Here is an 18,251-nt window from a genome sequence, read left to right as displayed (position 1 = left end):
AAATTTTTCAAAAATTAGGTTGGGACACTAGCGAAGCATAACAAGTCGAAAATTACCGGGTCGGGTATTATCTCCGTTACCAATTCGAAAATTGTGAATCAATGTTTTCCGATTAGCTTTCGGGTACCCTTGCCATATTTACATATTTAGGCGATACATTCCATCCCTCCCTAAATTAGACTCTAGATCCACGACAGGTTCGGCTCGGCTATTGTAGCGCGCGATTAATGAAAGAAGCATACACAGGCAAGCGAGTAGTTTTTCATCGACGTTTCATAAAAGCATTTTGGTCTCGTCAGGTGCACGTAGCGTGACAAGTTGCGGTTGACAGCACCAAATACTCCAGATGCACGATTCTTAGAAAAACCAAAAATGAATGGAAAGAAGCGAAAAAATGGCACGTCTTTGTGATTATTATTAGGCTGGTAAGCTATATGTTAAAAGGGAATATCCGTAATCTTACGAGAAACCTACTGCCGAGGAAACTGTTTGAAAGTGTGGGTGAAAAGGTAGGAAATGCAATTGACGCAGACCCTTCAGAACAAAAAAAAATAGAAATAGCGGCTCGGATCGGATCGGACACTGACTGGAGTGACAGGGCACCAGGACTTGTCAAAATTAATAGTGAATGAATAAAACCAATATCAATGACCAGCTCCACTATCCCTGTATAATAAAAACACAAGGGTGGCAACTAGTCGACAAATGGCAACAAATAAATTCTCCACTTTAATCGCCTATGGCTATGTTAGTATGTAATCCCAAAATCCTCAACCGATTCACTTGAAATTAAGCGTCAATAACAAACTAGATGACTTACTGCTTCCAACAAGCTTATAACCATCACTCTATAACAAATGTCTCACAATGAAATCAGCGTTTATTTAGCGGAGACAGCTCAAAATGGGGTTGTACCGGTTCTATGGTCGACAGCGAAATGGCGGCGTTTTCACTAGGCCTAGAAACAATGTTTTCTAAGTTAGATTTTCGGAGATTCGAGTCTCGAGTGCAATCCAAAAATAGATTTACCCTTCTTCAGGCTCTTCTACATCAAGACAGAAAGGCAGGAAACGATCTTATCTCCGTAATGCTAAACTTATACTTCATTAAACCTGGGACAGCTGGCGCCATCGTAGGCCTAATCCTGCATTTCCGATGTTGATACTTAGGCCTATCTGGTCATATTTCCCGCACAAGTATCGATTTTTTAGCCATATTTATATTTGTTGGCACTAAAACAGTGTCAATGCCGTCAAATAAACATCAAGAATTGGTATTATGGTATTGGCCGTATTATTTCAGGGCCAAAATATCTTTGGAACCGCCCTTTGACTGTCATCAGCATTGTTCAGCTATCTCAAACTTTAGGCCTATGCCAGCCGTTGTAAGTTAAGCATTAGAGAGATAGGAGCATTCCCTGCCTTTCTATAGGCCATAGTCGGATGGAACCCACCATAATCCGCGAGCCTAATATGCTGACAAAATTTATCTCGACTGGCTGGAAATGTCAGTTAAATCAAACCATCGGACTTGAATTCATCTTATACGACTTACACTCAAACAAATGAATGGATACTAAAAAGTTGGACCGAGCAACATCTTATCTTGGCCCTAGGCTATGTTGACAAATCTCAATCCGACCTAATTTTTGCTTGACTGCAAATTCATTCAAAAATGAAAATCATTCCATGTCTAAAAAGAACTGGAATTCGCGTCTGGTGCAGGATCGTTTGCACTTGAAACCGTCATTTGTGGCCCATAATGGAGTAATAAAAATTTAAGCTCTATTTCTCGGATAGCATGTGACTTCATTCTGAACGATACTTATATCAGTAATTATCAATCTATGTTAATTATTGATTCATCGTGTCATGCCTGTCTATATATTCTTGGGTGGAATGATTGATTTTATATATTCAAATGAATAAAACATGTTGCATTTCAAATTTCATGGCAACATTGATTCAAGGAATCGGACTTTCGTACATCAATAAGCCATTTAGAATTGTATGTAAAATCTAGAGACGATTTAAACCAACAGTACAGCTGGGTTCATTCATCAGGGCGTTGGTCAAGTTTATCTAAGAGCGTGTTCACTCATTCGGTCAAGTTCTATAAGGTTAGTTTAAAGCCGCGATCGCTGGAGCGAATTTGGCCCGGGTTAAACTGGCCCGGATCAGACTCGAGTTGCATTTGGCCCGATTCTTTATTCAAGAGCATGTTCACACCCATGATGTTTTACTTCGGTACGGGCCTGGTCTGACATTTTTGGTTGGTCGGGCCTGATATAGGCCTATGGTGCGTTTCAAAAACACACTTGTGATCGCAGCTTTAGGGGCTTGTTTGTCGACAAATTGTTGAATTGTTTTGTAATCGAATGCTCTTACGCGCTGGAAATGTTTTCAAAATAATCCAAATATATCACGTTGTAACACGTCGAGGCCTGAGGGTGTAAATTAATTGTTTGTTGTTGTTATTTTGGTTTTCGCCCTATTCAAATGTATTCATTGTAAATGTTCTTTAACGTTGCTTGGCCCCGAGTTTCCTTTCTGTCCGGTCGGTCCATTAAAAATGTTTCCATGCAGGTCTGGAACAATTAGATATTTAGCTGAAAAGGATATGAAAACAGCACTTTGGGATAACCAATGAGAGAAGTGGATTCTATTGTCGCGAGTTATGCCTAGGTTTTTCTTTGTCTCGCGAGAATCTTTTTCAACCACTGAATTTCGGCTTTCAAAACGCCCGTTTATCAAGAGAGAGATATATATGTTGCGACTTGTCGAAATAAGTATAATCGATAATTTATACGCCGTTTTATTCACAAATGAAACGCGATTTTCAGCCCAAAGCGACAAAGAAAGAACGCAGCGAAACTTCTTAAACTTGAAATAAACTGCAGAATGAGAAATGCGACTCTTTGATGGTTGATAAAAAGGTCGCGACCTGTTTTGTCGATTTCTCTATAAAAGAACGAGATTTGACTCGCCCGCGCTATTAACGAATTCACCTGCGACTATATGCGATAATTTGTATCTAATCGAGTCTTTCTATTTTCTATAGACTTCTTCGAGTAAAGTTTCCGCAGTCCGTCGCGTCTAGCCGTCGTTGTCGTCGCGTGGTGGGACTTCATGTTCGAATTCAATCTAAACGACACGGTGTGCTGGATTAACACGCATATCTGTTGGCAGAGTTAGATCTTAATGTGTCCACCACCCTTTGGTGGTAATTAGGTAAGTAAACCCCGTTAATACTGATCCTTTTAGCGGATTCCGTTGACCGCAAATTCTTAATACCCATTGATATAAGCACGTTGTGCGGCGACGATAATATTATATAGAATCCCCATACCTTTAATGAAAAAATTCTCTATTTGTTCACACATCAAGGTCCAGTACATCTCCCTGATTCCTTAAAAACTCCGCCGAAAATGAAAAATGCTTTTAAAGGTGCTTGAATCTCCTTTGATTTAAACGAAATGCCTGAAAGTCCTCGAAAACTCCTTCAATTTTGAGAAATAGGTGATTAGAAATTTGTGTCTGGTTTGTATTCGTGCAGACTGCATGAATACAAACCAGACACAAATTTCTAATTGCCTATTTCAGTAGACTACACCTCTAAATGGATGGGATTTTCAAGATTACATTTTACCAAATTAGGGGGTTACTTAATTAAAAACCAAGTTCAGGAAGTGTTAAGAATTTATTTGCTTGCGTAACCACCAAATTAATGGTGTACCGTGATAAACAGCACCGATTTAGGAGGAGTCTACTGTAATTGGGATATGAAAGTGATGGAGCCAATCCTCGAAATTCGCATTTTTCTCCTTTAAAACCGCTTATATCCAGGAATGACTGATCTGTAGGGACCCTGCATATATATCTCATAACTATTATAACACGGTATTCCTGGAGATGACTATTATACGATATAGTCGAAATGTTACATAAACTATTTACTTTAAAAACATTTTTTCACTATATTTTTTTCAAATTATTAAGATTTTATATAGTCCTATTAGCAAATTCCTCTTGTGTGGTATTTGTACATATTAAGTAATTTTTTTAGTATTTTTCTCGTCGGACCAATGAGATAGATATAGGAAAACAATTATCTGCAGACAGTCATTTCGCGAGTCCTATGTGTAAAAAGAAAACTGTTTTTGTTTTCCGTCGCGCGAACATTCCGTGATATTCATGTGAGGCGACGTAAAAATGTCATTTACATCCGAATGTATATTCTATGGCATTAGACGGCGACTTATTCTACAATTGACAATTCGTATGCAATTAACTAATGCTTTCCGAGAATCATTAAAAACGCAATACGATACGTTCATTAATGGGAATATATAGTCTCTTGACTCGCGCCGCGTGCGTGCGTTCGTTCGCGTTCCGCTGTCAACTGTTTGTTTTGAACGACGTCGTATAAAAATGTGTAAACATCATTAAAAATTGTACGAAATGAAAACCGTGCTGATGATAGGAAAACGCCGTTCATATGAGCTTTACCGTTATTCAGACAGGGGGGATCCAGGGGGACTTGTAAGAGTCTATCAAATTTTTCTGAGTGCCTTTTTTTTCATTTTGTCAATATAAGAATTTATGAATTTCAATGCGGGAGTATGCTTGATTTTTAGACATCAAAGTGCCCTTTTTGGATGGGTTGACATGCTCTCCAAAACTGGCCCCTCAGCGCGAAAATAGACATGATATTACATCTCTAGACATCAAAATGCCCTTGCGGGATATGACAAGTTCTTCAAAACTGGCCCCTCAGTGCGGGAATACATATAATATTGGCTTTTTGGACATCAAATGCCCTTTTGGGATGCGACAAGTCCTTCAGAGTTGGCCTCTGGATCTGTCGCCGTTGTTATTGAAAGTTTCGCGCATAGTCTAGATGATGTAGTTTAACTCGCATTACAGCAATAATTGACTAGATTTACTGCAGCTCGAGGGTTGATAGTGTTAATGAATCGCGCACCGTGTGTATGCTGGGTGTATCAACAGGTAGCTAGCTATAAATTAATACGATCATTATTATAGGGTGTTTATATTAAAACAGGCAATCGTTCGTCTCTGACGTTATTGTATATATGTATATATATATAGCACGATGATAGGTCTACCGACAGTTCAAATGATATAGGCCCTGTCACCGCTGTTGTTTTACGACGATAGCGTTGTTATAAGATCGGACACTTCTCTTCGCGGAAAGGTTATTAATCGTTCAAAACATTTCTAACTTTGGATATCGTACGAACGACGTAAATACGAACGAGCGAGGGCGATCGTAATGTTTTCGTCGGATTTTAGCACGGCGTTTTATTCTCGATGCGAAGACGAAAGTAAGTTTCTGTTCATCTTGATCTATAGTAATACTGGCCGGGAGGCAAGGGGTACAAGATTTAAATATTTGGTAGTGTTTTGAAGTCTTGTTATCAACTTCGTCGTCGGTCTCATTGGAGGATGTAGAAATGACTCGAATGATGACCATTGGTGAAACACTGGTCGTGTTGTGACGATGGAATCCCAAACTAATATAACAAGAAAGATGAAGTCCGAATAGTTCCTTTGAGCTAATAATTTATTGATTCAACGTTTCATTCCTGAAGATGACTATTGGGTTATATTCGAAACGTCAAATCAATAAATTATTAGTTTAAAGGAAACTTTTCGGACTTCATCTTTCTCGTTACATGAGCGTGGTGCAAATGTGCAAAATCCGTATTCCGAAATACCATTTGTTTAATTTCAAATTCTATATTAGGCTAAAATGTTGTTACGTCGGTTGAATTGAATAGCGGGACAAGTTTGATTGAGTCCAGTTCCTGGTAACAATGCGTAAACATTTGACTCTTGGAAGTCTTTGACTCGGCAGTCGATATCAATTAGGGTAATTTTCCCGTACAGAATTAGTACAGAATTAGCTCCTCAGGGTATTTCAGTACGTGACCTCGGTTTATCAAAGATCGGTCGGAATATCGAAAGGCCAGAGCCATAAATTTCCGTCAGGATTTGAATTTACTGCTCGAAATGCGGTTAGGCGATTCTTGATCCGATTTGAACTTGACTGTATCTGAAATCGGGATGAATCTGAAGGGGGCGCAGGCTTTCTTATCGATACCGCAATTAATCAGATATTCAAAATGGATTCTGTCCGCGTATCCCGCGAAGAAGACGCTCGTCGCATTCGAGTTCGAAAATTGATGCGCAAACGAAATTTCCCGGTAACTAATCTCATCCCTATACGTCGAGGCGCGAAATAAATAGTACTTCTCGATTTTTCGGACGCGACTCAAGACGCTTGTAAATATCGTAGAACGGCGCGTTCGAAAAATATTGATAACCGCGCCGTTGCGGAATAGTAGCCTAACGGCGATATTAATAATTACGACGACGAAACGCTATCGCATAGCTGTGTATCGTGGATATTCCGTATGAAATCATTAATTCATCTCCTACAGATGTTCGGCGTAAATATATTTATCATTGGTGTGCTTTTCGAATAGTTCGCTTTAAGTTCCAAGGTGAAAACATGGTATGAAAAAAGAAATTGCCAGTAGCATTTCGAGATCTAGAAGATACTGATTTCATTATGTTGTTAGATGCGTTCAGAAACAACATGCTCCTCTGGCAGGGTTTTGAACCCGATGGCATCGCTTGACTCGGCCACGGCACGAAACCCTGCTGCACTAGCCTGTGCCAAAATAAGAAATAAAACAGGATTTCTGATTGGCTAATAATGACATCATCTTAGCTGTCCACACGGTCTAGTGTGGCAGGGTTTGTACAGGTTCGAATCCCTGCCGAGGTACGGACGAGAAATAGAAGCGTTTACCGAAGCTCTTGCCATTGATTTACGATTAATTCGATCAGCATATTCTTTTATATTTCAACGATGCAAACATTTCAACTTGTTGCTGCTGTCTTGTTCAGGCTTGAATTTACCCGGTCTTTAAACCCACATGTATGACATAAGAACCTGCTAGCTGGTGCATGAGTGGAGCTAATACATGCGAAAATTCCTGATGCAAATTTTTTACCCGGAAATGTTCATTATTACACCGTGGTTAATGAGTGTAATAAATGCATGCATATGCCGCCTTCATATCTCTAGGTTATTGACTCGATGACTCCGTGGTTAGTGTATATCAACATTACGTTCATGTTTGGGAGAATTTGTCGAGGAGCCTCAACGTTGAGTCCATAATACCCCCAACTGTCCCCGGGGGTCATCAGTGTTTTCAATGAGAGCCAGGTCCCAGACCTGTCTGTTGTTTGTAAAGGACCGCCTGGTTTTTCAAACCAGCTTTCTTTTCAGGTACTGTGACATATTATGGGACCCTCCTGTTTTTCAAAGGGACCTGGGTTGTTAACTTCTTATTGAAAACACTTGTCATATCCCGCTTGAGGGGTCTTTTATCGCCGAGTTTCTCATACTAGCACCACTGGAGTTAAATTTTGCCCTAGTATAATTAAACAGTGCGTTCACCATTCACTCAATACTAAATTCCTAAACAAAATAAGTAAGTCACTTCCAGAACAAGTTGAAATTCACACGCAATAATTTGACCCATGCACATTTTTGGTATGGCCTTATTTGGTCCGGGCCCATTTGGCACCCATGTGAACAGTTGGTTATAACTAATGAACGAATGCGCAAATGCTTTTTTGGGAGCGTTTCAATGAAAGCTAAACTGAAATTCTGCTGTTGTACATACTATTTTCAGGCCATATTTTTATTCGACATCTTTGTTTAAAAACATAATGAGTAAAGAATCGTCACCTGGTAAGATTTAATAACTCTCTCTCTTTTTCTTTCTATTATTATTTTCTTAAGTTAATTTTCTTTTCATTTTAAAAACTACCTACATATTTAATGCATGATGCATAGGCTATACGATGTATATATAATATATATGAATATACGATATTAGTTTAGGCTTAGTTTAGAGCAGTACACTGGCATTTAGGGTCTCGATTGCGATAGACCTGACTGCGTCGATGATGATGAATCATAGGGGTCTGTATGTTTTAGTCAATTGAATGCACCTCCCTGTATATATATATATATATATAGCATGCATATTATCGATACTTTGTGAGATGAAAAGAAAAAATGTTTCCAAATAACAGATGTGTCTATAGAGTTTACTCGATATCAATTATACGCTATCCCTACACAAGACATCTGCCGCAATCGCTAAGCTTCAATTTTCGACCCGTTTTTTTTATTTTATTTCTTTCGTATGATAGCGCTATTTTTTCATATATACCGAATTTTCAATTTTTGCCACATCTCGGGTCAAAATATAGTATGTTAGCTAATCCGGGCGCACCTCTGTATACGGGACTTACTTTTCATTTGTAGAGAATATGATTACTCCAAGTTCTTCTAACCCATCCCTACATATCCTCTTACGTATTCACACATTCCCCATCATTACGCCTGATTACACTCTAGACTGACATGCACACGGAATATGCATAATCAAACAAAACTAAATCCTTTTTCCATAATTTTTGTTTTCTATGATCCGTTAATTTATGACCCTTATTTTACAGTCGTGAGAGCAGTCTTTAACGTCACTTTTATTCAAACAATTTAGATCATGATTTATGACCCCAGAGCGGTCTTAAACGTTATTTTCAAGGATTTCGATCATTTTCATGGACTAAAAGTTTAGACTGCCACTATAAGCTCCTGTCCATGAGTTATACTTCGCTCCTCTGGGTCGAAAAATGGAAGAATTTTATGGTACGCCTGTTTTCGTATGTGGAATCTTTGATATGCCTGAATCAGAGGTTGCAACCAGAAGATAACCTTTTAGAACCACCCGAAGCGGGACCCGGTTTTTTGGCCATCGGGACCAGGTTCCACGGCTAGTATGAATTATATTTGATTCCCAAGTCGTCGAAAATTAGCAGATTCTGACAATTCAGCTACCGTAAATCTGGCTCCTGCGCCACGGCTGTGAGTTAAATTTACGGTAACATTCATTTAAAAATTTTTCCCACGTTCATCAAAATTAGTTTATATTTCACGGTTGGGAGTTATCGTAAACTCTTGGCTCGTGGAACGGGAGCCAACTGGAGCCAGATATTTTATGGAACAATATGGATCGGATGCACTTATTGGGCAGGTTTGCATGATACATTACACTTGCCATATACGTACGTATATACACATGTGTCTATTGATTATTATTATTGAATATGTCGGATAGTTAGCTGCTTCTGGCTTTCAAGGGTTGTGTAAACCTATCACCTGTTAATCAACTACCAATTATCATGTACACATCATTTACATATCACCCCCCCCCCCCCCGTCACCCCCGTCATATCCGCACTTCCACTAAATCATATCATATGAACGAACGTGATATAGTGTATAAGGTTAGTATATATTTCAGGGATGGATCCAGCCAGTGAATTTGACTATATTCCTAAAAATCATAGCTCGATGATATGCCGGCGCCGAAGCTCAGTAAAGGGGGTTTCGGGAAAATCACTATTTTCCCTTGTATTTAAAGGCAGATTAGACTAGGTACTTGTAAAAAATATGTTATTCAGATTTTTCTGACTATATTCTGGAATACAGTGGAATATAGCTTGGATCTGCCCCTGTATTTCTGATTTGAAATGTTATTTTTTTTTTAATATCGAATAATATGTATATATCCCGTATATTGTGATTATTGTCACATTTTATATATATATATATATATATATATATATATATGTGAAAGCGATATCATGTGGACATCGTGCTGCATCCCTGTCATGAATCATCTCGCAAGAAGTTCTCTCAAAAATCACAACGTGTATTCTCGAAAGACATGCAAAAAAATGCGTATCGCACTTTTATTTATTGTTCCAATCGCCCGGTAAATCATGATTTTGACACCAGATAGATGAAGGTAGATTTGTAAATAAAAATGGGCCCCCTCAGCAAGTTAGAAACAGAGTTTCGAGAGAGCCTTGCGGAGTTCTGAACCAGATCTCTGGTGGAGAATTGTAAGCTGCTGTGGAGGAAGACGAATGTGATGAAACATTAAACTATGCTGAAATAATGAATATTCCGACTTGTTTTTTGAATAACTTAGTTGGTTGCTGGTGTTAATCATTGATTCTTGAAGTACTTTCAAGTAGCTGCAACAAACAACGTTACACCAGGAATAATGTTTGATGTTATAATCTAATACAGTGTTTTTACTATACATACAAAAGTCATTTTTCTTCTGGTTTTGAAATGTTCGTATGAAATTCCATCTGAACCGGGATATACTTCTAATTGTCAAATCAATAATCCACTATGAATGTAATCAGTGACTGTCAAACATTTGAATTATTACAGCAAGCGTGTATATCGCTCATCTCTCCGTTGGGGGAAGTAACATCCTAAGTTAGAGTACTCGGTCCTCGGGGGCGTCTATTATCAAGTGTTGTTCACGAAATTTATGTAACTTAAAAATTTCATTAAAAATCTTGCTTACTCAACGGGGCGGATCAGGGAATTTTGAACAGGAGGGGCCCGAAACACCCGAGGCCTAGTTGTATACTATAAGCATACGTGGTACACGAGGGCGAGCGCGAAGCCTCGCGATATTTGTCTTGTTTTTCTTATGGAAAATTTTGAGAAATGGATGATTTTCTGAGCATCTAGAGCGATCTTAGTACGATATCACTTGCAATGATTTGTCACTATATGTGTAAATTTCCTAAGATGTTATCTTGTCAAAAAAATACAAGGGGGGGGGGGGGTTGAGCTGTTTTGGCCCCTCTTAGATCCGCCCCTGTTACTAATCTAAAGATTGTTGCTATCACTTAACGCGCACGTGCTCTTATGAATTTACGCAGCAAACTATTGAACAAGTTTTTTCTCGACCTAAATTTAGGATCGACTGTCGCTTAAAGGTTATTGACTGTTATGTCTGTGAAAACAGGCAGTCTAACCGGTAAAGAATTCGTTCGATCCAAGAATTTTTCTTTCATGCTCGGTAGCGATAAATAATCTAACAGCCTGATGACAACAATACGCGCTTAGAAAAATCATAAATAAATCTTAAGTCATTCAAAACGTGCGCAATACTGAAAAAAAGAAGAGGACGCCACGTGGAAACAAAGAAAAAAAATTGAAAAAAAAAATAATTATTGACACAATTAATTGGTACAGCGGAACGAAAATCGTATTTTCTGTCGGAAATGTGTTTTCTGACTGCTAGAAGTCCTAGATTCCGGCTTTTGGCTACTAAACGGAAAAAAAATCCTGAATGATTATCCCATACTTCAGCGTTTGAAAATGAAGAAAACTACTCGATTACGTTGTTTGTAAAATTCATTGAAATTCAGGCGATTTTGTTGACATCGTCTTCGTAAATTGCATCAATATGAAGTGTTTGCGTTAATGACACTTGTAGTACGTGTCGGGAATGAAATTTCATCTGCTGATAAATTCAGCGCGACACAATTTGATAATCATCCGCTCCAGTACACGGTTTATCGATATTTGTAAACATCGTCGTCAATAAGGTTATTAACTTCTTTTAAATATGGCGTATTCCCACAATTGTTCAGTCAGCATTCTCCGAACCGCCCACCTTACGATACCAATCCTCCCGTCGACTGGTTTGCAGTGAATTTATTTTCAGAGTAGGTGGTATGTATTTGGGTATATCGCTGAAGCAATTTTAGATCTGAGATTTTCTAGGCAGGACCGGATTTTCTTTGACTTACAACGGCACACGATTTACGATCCATTTATTTTGTCATTTATTCTAACACGACAACACGTCAAGTATAAATCCGGGTCGAGGGGCAAAATATCCACCGTGCCAGTCCAGTTCAACCCTTTCAGTGAGTCTATACTGCAGTCTATACGCTGCATTGCTGTGATTATATGTTAATAATAAGCTCTTATCTCTACCGAAAGATGGCAGCACCTGTTAAACATTGTGAAATATTAGTAGCTAGCGATGCACCGCACTGTGGTGTAGAAATACTGTAGCAGTTGAATAAGCGCTCACTGAAAGGGTAAAATCGAACTTAAAAATTGTATTTTATTCAATTTTTTTATTCAATGATTATTAACTGATTGACAACTTGATTGTCTTTGCAGACTTATTGAGGAAGAAACGATCATCTGCTTCATCGGATTTCCTGTCGGCGCCGCCGCCGTCTTATATCGATGCCCAGCAACACCTTCTGACGGCTCAACAAAACCAACGCGTCGCGCACACGCCTCCGCAACAACAACTGCTCGTGACGATGGACTCGCGCGGTTCCAAGATGGAACTCGTCTCGCAAACGTCGAGTCAAGCGTACGGCTCGCATGACTCGTTTTCCGAGTTCGTCAACTATCCGGTGATGTCGCCGAACGGGCCGTTGCACCACCGCGACCGGCAGCACTCGAAGCGCATGCGTCGACGGCTCGTCTACAAGAACGGCGAGTGCAACATCTCGCACACGAACATCAAGAAACGCCGACGACGCTACCTCGCCGATATATTCACGACGCTCGTCGACATAAAGTGGCGTTGGAATCTGCTGTTGTTCATGATGGCGTTCATCGCATCGTGGCTGGCGTTTGCGATGATCTGGTGGCTGATATGTTTCTCGCACGGCGACCTCGAGAACTGGGAGAACGACGAGTGGAAACCGTGCGTCAACCAGGTGCACGACTTCACGTCGGCGTTGTTGTTCTCGATCGAAACGCAGCACACGATCGGCTACGGCTCGCGGCACACGACCGAGAACTGCCCGGAAGCGGTGCTCGTCATGATGATGCAGTCGTGCTGCGGCGTGATCATCCAGGCGTTGATGACCGGTCTGGTGTTCGCGAAGTTGTCGCGTCCGAAGAAACGCGCCGAAACGTTGATGTTCAGCAAGAACGCGGTGATCTGCAAACGAAACGGCGTCATGTGTTTGTTGTTCCGCGTCGGCGACATGCGACGCTCGCATATTATAGAGGCGCACATACGCGGCGCCTTGGTGAAAAAACAAATGACGAAAGAGGGCGAGATTTTGCCGCTCGAACAAATCGACATCGACTTCGGTTTCGACGAGGGCCGCGATCGGCTGTTCCTCGTCTGGCCGGTGATCGTCGAACACCGCATCACCGAGGAGAGTCCGTTCTGGGAGATGTCCGTCGAGGACCTGCACCGCGAGCAATTCGAACTGATCGTCATACTCGAGGGCATCGTCGAGTCGACGGGCATGACGACGCAGGCGCGCAGCTCGTACCTGCCCGGCGAGATCGTCTGGGGCCACCGGTTCGAGCGGCTCGTCACGTTCCAGAAAGAGAACGGCGAGTACCAGATCGACTATTCGCGGTTCCACGCGACGATACCCGTCGACATGCCGACGTGCAGCGCGAAGGAACTGTCAGAGATGGACGACGAGGACGACGACGATTGCGACCCGGTGATCATCAACCCGAGCGACGACGATTCGTCATCGATGGCCTCGAAGGTCGACACGACGCCGGCGAAACGCTTCAGTCCGTTCATACTGAAGAAGAACGGCTCGGTGCAAGCGGATCTGGACAAGAAAGGAACTCTGAAAGATATCATTGATCATCGGAGTATCGACATGGTATCGGGAGGAGATCTGTGCGGCAGTATTAATCCGGCTGTGACATGACATATCTTCAAACGTCAAGTGAGTACCTTGTGCGAGTATCCGAGCAGCTTTAGTCGCTCTCTACAATACAATCTTCTAACAGGGGCCTTACAACTCCTTGATTCCTTAAAAGCTCGAAATGGAAAGTGCTTTACGCCTTTGATTTTAGCAAAATGCCAGAAACTCCTTTGAAACTCCTTTAATTTTGAGAAATAGGCAATGAGAAATTTTAGAAGTTGTACAGTATATAGACTGCGCCTAAATCAGTGCAGTTAGGACCGGGATTTGTTGCCCAATTAGGTGATTACGAAAATAGATAGGATAGGAATTTGCTTGCAAAACCATTCAAGCACCTCAACTTATTCAACAATTGTCTAGTCTGCTGCAATACCCTTCTTCATTTTCTGCAATACAGGGCACGTTTACTCATTGCATTGACTACGATGTTAAGTATCTCGAACATCTCATTTTCTATATCACAGAGGACGTTGTGTTGCTTCTTTCATTCACTCTAGGGTTGATTAATTTAAAAAGTTAAGCTAATTAAGTTTCCTGCAACATTTGAGTCTTTTTCATTACATTACAGAAATGAACGCTGAAAATCGGGCTGAAATTTTGCTCAACTGATGTGTGTACAGTAACTGTAATTATTGGTACGATACACAAATAGCCGGTGAATCGGCGGTATTTACGATGATGATGATGACGGCCAGAGAGCGATATTAACGAGACGATCTCATCATATTTATAGAAAAAGATTATAGATCTTCAGGAATTTCAATTACAAATTGACATTTAATGCGTTGGTCCTCAGGTCACAAAGGAACGAACTCAATGAGTTAATGATGGAAATCGAAACAGCCTTGTTATGTATCGATGTAACTTTTTCTCTAATTCGTGTATGCATAGGCAATCTTAGCCTGGGTTATAGACCAATGAACCTAGGCCCGGTTTTTATAGACTGGTATTATGTTTAACTCAATTGAAATTGAATTGAGTTAGCCCCCGGCATTAAGGTATTACACAAGTCTATAACACCGGGCCCGGGGGCCAGTTTCATAGACTAGTATTACCTTTTACCGGGGGGGGGGGGGGAGGCTTATTTCATTTTCAATTAAGTAAAGCCCTGGGCCCGGTTTTATAGACTGGTATTATAATTCACTGTATCTTGGTACTTGGGAAGTAAAAGATGAGTTGATCCAGGCCAGAAGCTTATTATATGAATGTGTATTATATTGTTGAATAACCAAGAATTTTGACGGTTTAACTAACTAACTACCTGTAAGGTGTGCCTTTATCCTTAGACGTATTGAAAGTTCATTAATTCGAGAAGGGGTACTTTTGAAATACTGCTGGTTTTCATGCGATGGGTGCTACACATAGCCTAGCGGAAATGATTCATCAGCCGACTTGTGTTAACCAATTTTGATCAATCAGAAACATTGGTCCAAGGTCTGCTCTAACATTTAGAATGGACTGGGATTGTTTCTGAGATCTAAATGTGGCAATAGTATTGAATTGGGTGCATTAGGCTGTCAAAAATTTCACTCGCTTTACATGACTTTGACTCTCAGTTATTTGCTGTAATTTCGCATAATCTTCCCTCATTCGCATCTCAACGCTCATCCAAAAGGTGTCAATTCACTGGCAGAGTCTGCAATTTCAGATCAACTTCGACTACCTGTATATCTTCGATTCATTTCAATTACCGGTATAGAATTCTAGATATTTATTATATTTTTGTCTGCTAATTTAAGGAAAAGTTTCTCCTCATAACTGTAGTAACACAACCATCTGTTGATGTCAAACTACTTCCATATATATAAACATGCTTCTTTATTAATGATAGAATGCATACTTCAGTTATCATCAGGTTATGAATTATGGCATTTGGATGACATTTAAGAAATTTCTTTGATATTCTGACTGGATTTCTGGATTTTCCATATCGGTAATTGTTTATTTTTTCTCTAAAGCTGCTATTTGCTAGTATATTATATACCGAGTATATTTGTCACCATACTGCTTTAAGCTAATCAATCAATTATATATTATGTACTATTCTCATCATTGATATTTTCAATACAAATCGGTCAAGATCTGCTGAATAGATTTGTTTTACAAATCAAGCTGTAATTAGTAAATTGCCCCATATGGTGGTATAGACGCTAGATAATGCATATGTTAACCCTTTGAGTGCTGACTGATTCATACCCTTAAGAGCTGGAGATAATTTGAAAGTTCTTTAAAACTTCCACCCCATTGTGTTGAATATCAGGTATACCGTTTAAGTGCACACTGTGACGCAGTGTATCGTTAGTTACTAGTATTTAACTGTTTGACAGGTGCTGCCATCTTTCATTTGAGATAGGAAATAATTACCAATTATATCAATACACCGCTGTGTGGTGCAAAGTCCATCACCAATTTATACACTGCACTGTGGTGTAGACGCACTGAATGGGTTAAAAATGGCCAAATTTGTTCACTGAATTTCCTATAGCAGGAGCGTACTGGAGTTACTTTGTTTATTGCTAGAAGTCGCCATATCATTAAACAATAAGGTATTGCGTTTCTTTACAAGTATTACATACATGCCGGACCCACTTCCATAGTTCTCTGTTAAATCATGGACGTATGATACCGTTCCGTAGCGTGAGGAATAGGCGGGCGGCTTCGTTTTGTATTTGACTTGAACTGAATGGGAATTTTGGAAATTTTGTGTTCGGATGTGAGCAGTTCCCATTGATATAACATAGGTCAAAGTTAATGCAGTTATTTGATATATAAATGTATTATGTTGTAATAGTTGTAAGTTTAACGTTTCTGTTTGATATTTCCCTATGAATTGAAAACGAGCGGTATTATTTTTTGGCCGCACGCTACGGTCCTGTATCATGATACATCCATGGTTGAATTAAACTCTCTTGAGTTAAAATTAGTTCATTGCCGATGTTTTAACGATACAGAATCAAATCAAATCTTAACCTCGAACGGTGGAACTAGATCCTTTTAGAATTTTTGATAGCTAGACATCTTTTTTTAATCTATAGATATAATTGTTGATTTGCAATATGATATTGAAGTCGTACCAGTATCTCATATCTAATCAAGAGGGATTTTCTCAACCACTGATACTGTACTGTGCACAGTTAGTGAGTCTGTGATTACCCGTGTAAATGAAAGGTAGGCTTAGTTCAGCTCGCCAAGTGCCTTGACTATCGTCAACTACAGATCCAGTTGCTTTGAGCGCTCCTTACCATTTCATTCCATTCAGAACAATTGAAAGCACTCCGATGCTCCAACCTGTGAAGTTTTCAGTCGAACTGTGACCTGGCAAAGGAGCTGGACTCAGCCTAAGTCAAATATGGGTAGATGATACAATTGACACTTAAGCTGCTTACTTGTTTGATTTCTTCATAATGAACAAAAACTGATTTGTAAATTACCGTTACGCTATTTTGATAATTAAAATCTAACGCTGAATTCTGAAATAAACCTAGTTGGTCATATTTTTATTTTCTAACGTGATCATTAAAATCAGATGAATATATCTATTTCTCCAGGCAGAGTGTTAAGATGCCATCAGTTTTGAAATGGGGAGGTGGCTTGGTTTGATCATAGTCGAAGGAATGATAGAATTTATTTTCTCAAATATATATGAACATAAGTATAAATTATAAAAATGTTTATGATTGATTACATATTAATTGAAAATTTACATATTCGAGGACACCCTCCGAGCCCTAACAGCTGTACCTAGAGGGGGATACCTTCTATTAAGAAAGTACATGTAGATCTAAGAAATGAAGTCTAGTATGTAGAGCGATGTAGCGACAGTGTCAACAGTTCATAGGAGCCTAACCAGTAACGAACCTGTTACTCAGATAGTTTATTTATTTCGTGAATGAATTTGGTAGGTTAGATTTTTTTGATAACTATGATTTTAGGTGCTATGCTAATGATGTATGTGGTGCATGAATCAGAAGGGAGTCTATTCTTTTTTTCCCTTCATTAATCATATACATACACACATATATACATAAAAGGAACAATTTTGTAAATGGTTTTATATTGAAAATTGAAAAATAAACATTTCGTATCTAACTGAGGAAAGGTTTTTGTTGGTTTTTACTCATTCTCTGGTTTCAAAAGCCTAATTCTGCATGAATGTATTGATGGTTTATTAGGCTGGTACATTAGCTTTAACCCAAGGATTAACTCGGCTCAATTGACAATGAATTAGTTTTATGAGTTAACCCCAGGTTAAAGTTAATACCGGTCTGTAAAACCAGACCCTGAGTATTATCAGAAACCGGTTTGAGGTCACTTCATGGGCGAAAGGTCCAAGCAGAATGTAAAGGAACCAAGAAACCTCTGAGACCTGTCTTATCTAAAGCCTTATTCAGGTTACATACATGAGATCCGACCCAATCGTCCAGTCGTAAGGAATTGCCAAACAGTCGCAGATTTTCAGTGGGGGAATATTTGCAACATGAGCGTAATTAAGATCGTTCTATTTCTTTGGATCGGAACGAATCTTATGTGACCTGAGTATACTAACGACCAAGGTCGTAGGTCATAGCCAATGAACACAGCAATGTACATATCATACGACTAAATATGACT

The 18,251-nt window shown here is 39.6% G+C and overlaps 1 protein-coding gene across 3 annotated transcripts; it reads left to right on the top strand.

Moving 5' to 3' along the window:
• The first annotated feature begins 334 nt into the window (after positions 1 to 334).
• LOC141903241 (G protein-activated inward rectifier potassium channel 3-like) lies at positions 335 to 17,729 on the top strand. 3 transcript variants are annotated; one of them, XM_074791325.1, is made up of 5 exons: positions 335 to 425; positions 3,061 to 3,230; positions 7,733 to 7,791; positions 12,121 to 13,661; positions 14,209 to 17,729. In XM_074791325.1, exons 3-4 carry the CDS (start codon positions 7,770 to 7,772, stop codon positions 13,641 to 13,643), a joined length of 1,545 nt encoding a protein of 514 aa, XP_074647426.1. In that variant the 5' UTR covers positions 335 to 425; positions 3,061 to 3,230; positions 7,733 to 7,769; the 3' UTR covers positions 13,644 to 13,661; positions 14,209 to 17,729. The 3 variants fall into 3 exon arrangements, with proteins under 3 accessions (XP_074647426.1, XP_074647428.1, XP_074647427.1); XM_074791326.1 differs by having other exon boundaries at positions 372 to 509; XM_074791327.1 differs by lacking the exon at positions 7,733 to 7,791.
• Positions 17,730 to 18,251: the final 522 nt, after the last annotated feature.

The sequence above is a fragment of the Tubulanus polymorphus genome, chromosome 4 (genome assembly GCF_964204645.1).
Source record: "Tubulanus polymorphus chromosome 4, tnTubPoly1.2, whole genome shotgun sequence".
NCBI classification, from domain to species: domain Eukaryota; kingdom Metazoa; phylum Nemertea; class Palaeonemertea; order Tubulaniformes; family Tubulanidae; genus Tubulanus; species Tubulanus polymorphus.
The sequence above is the reverse complement of the archived record's forward strand: the minus strand, read 5'-3'. Positions and strand labels throughout refer to the sequence as shown.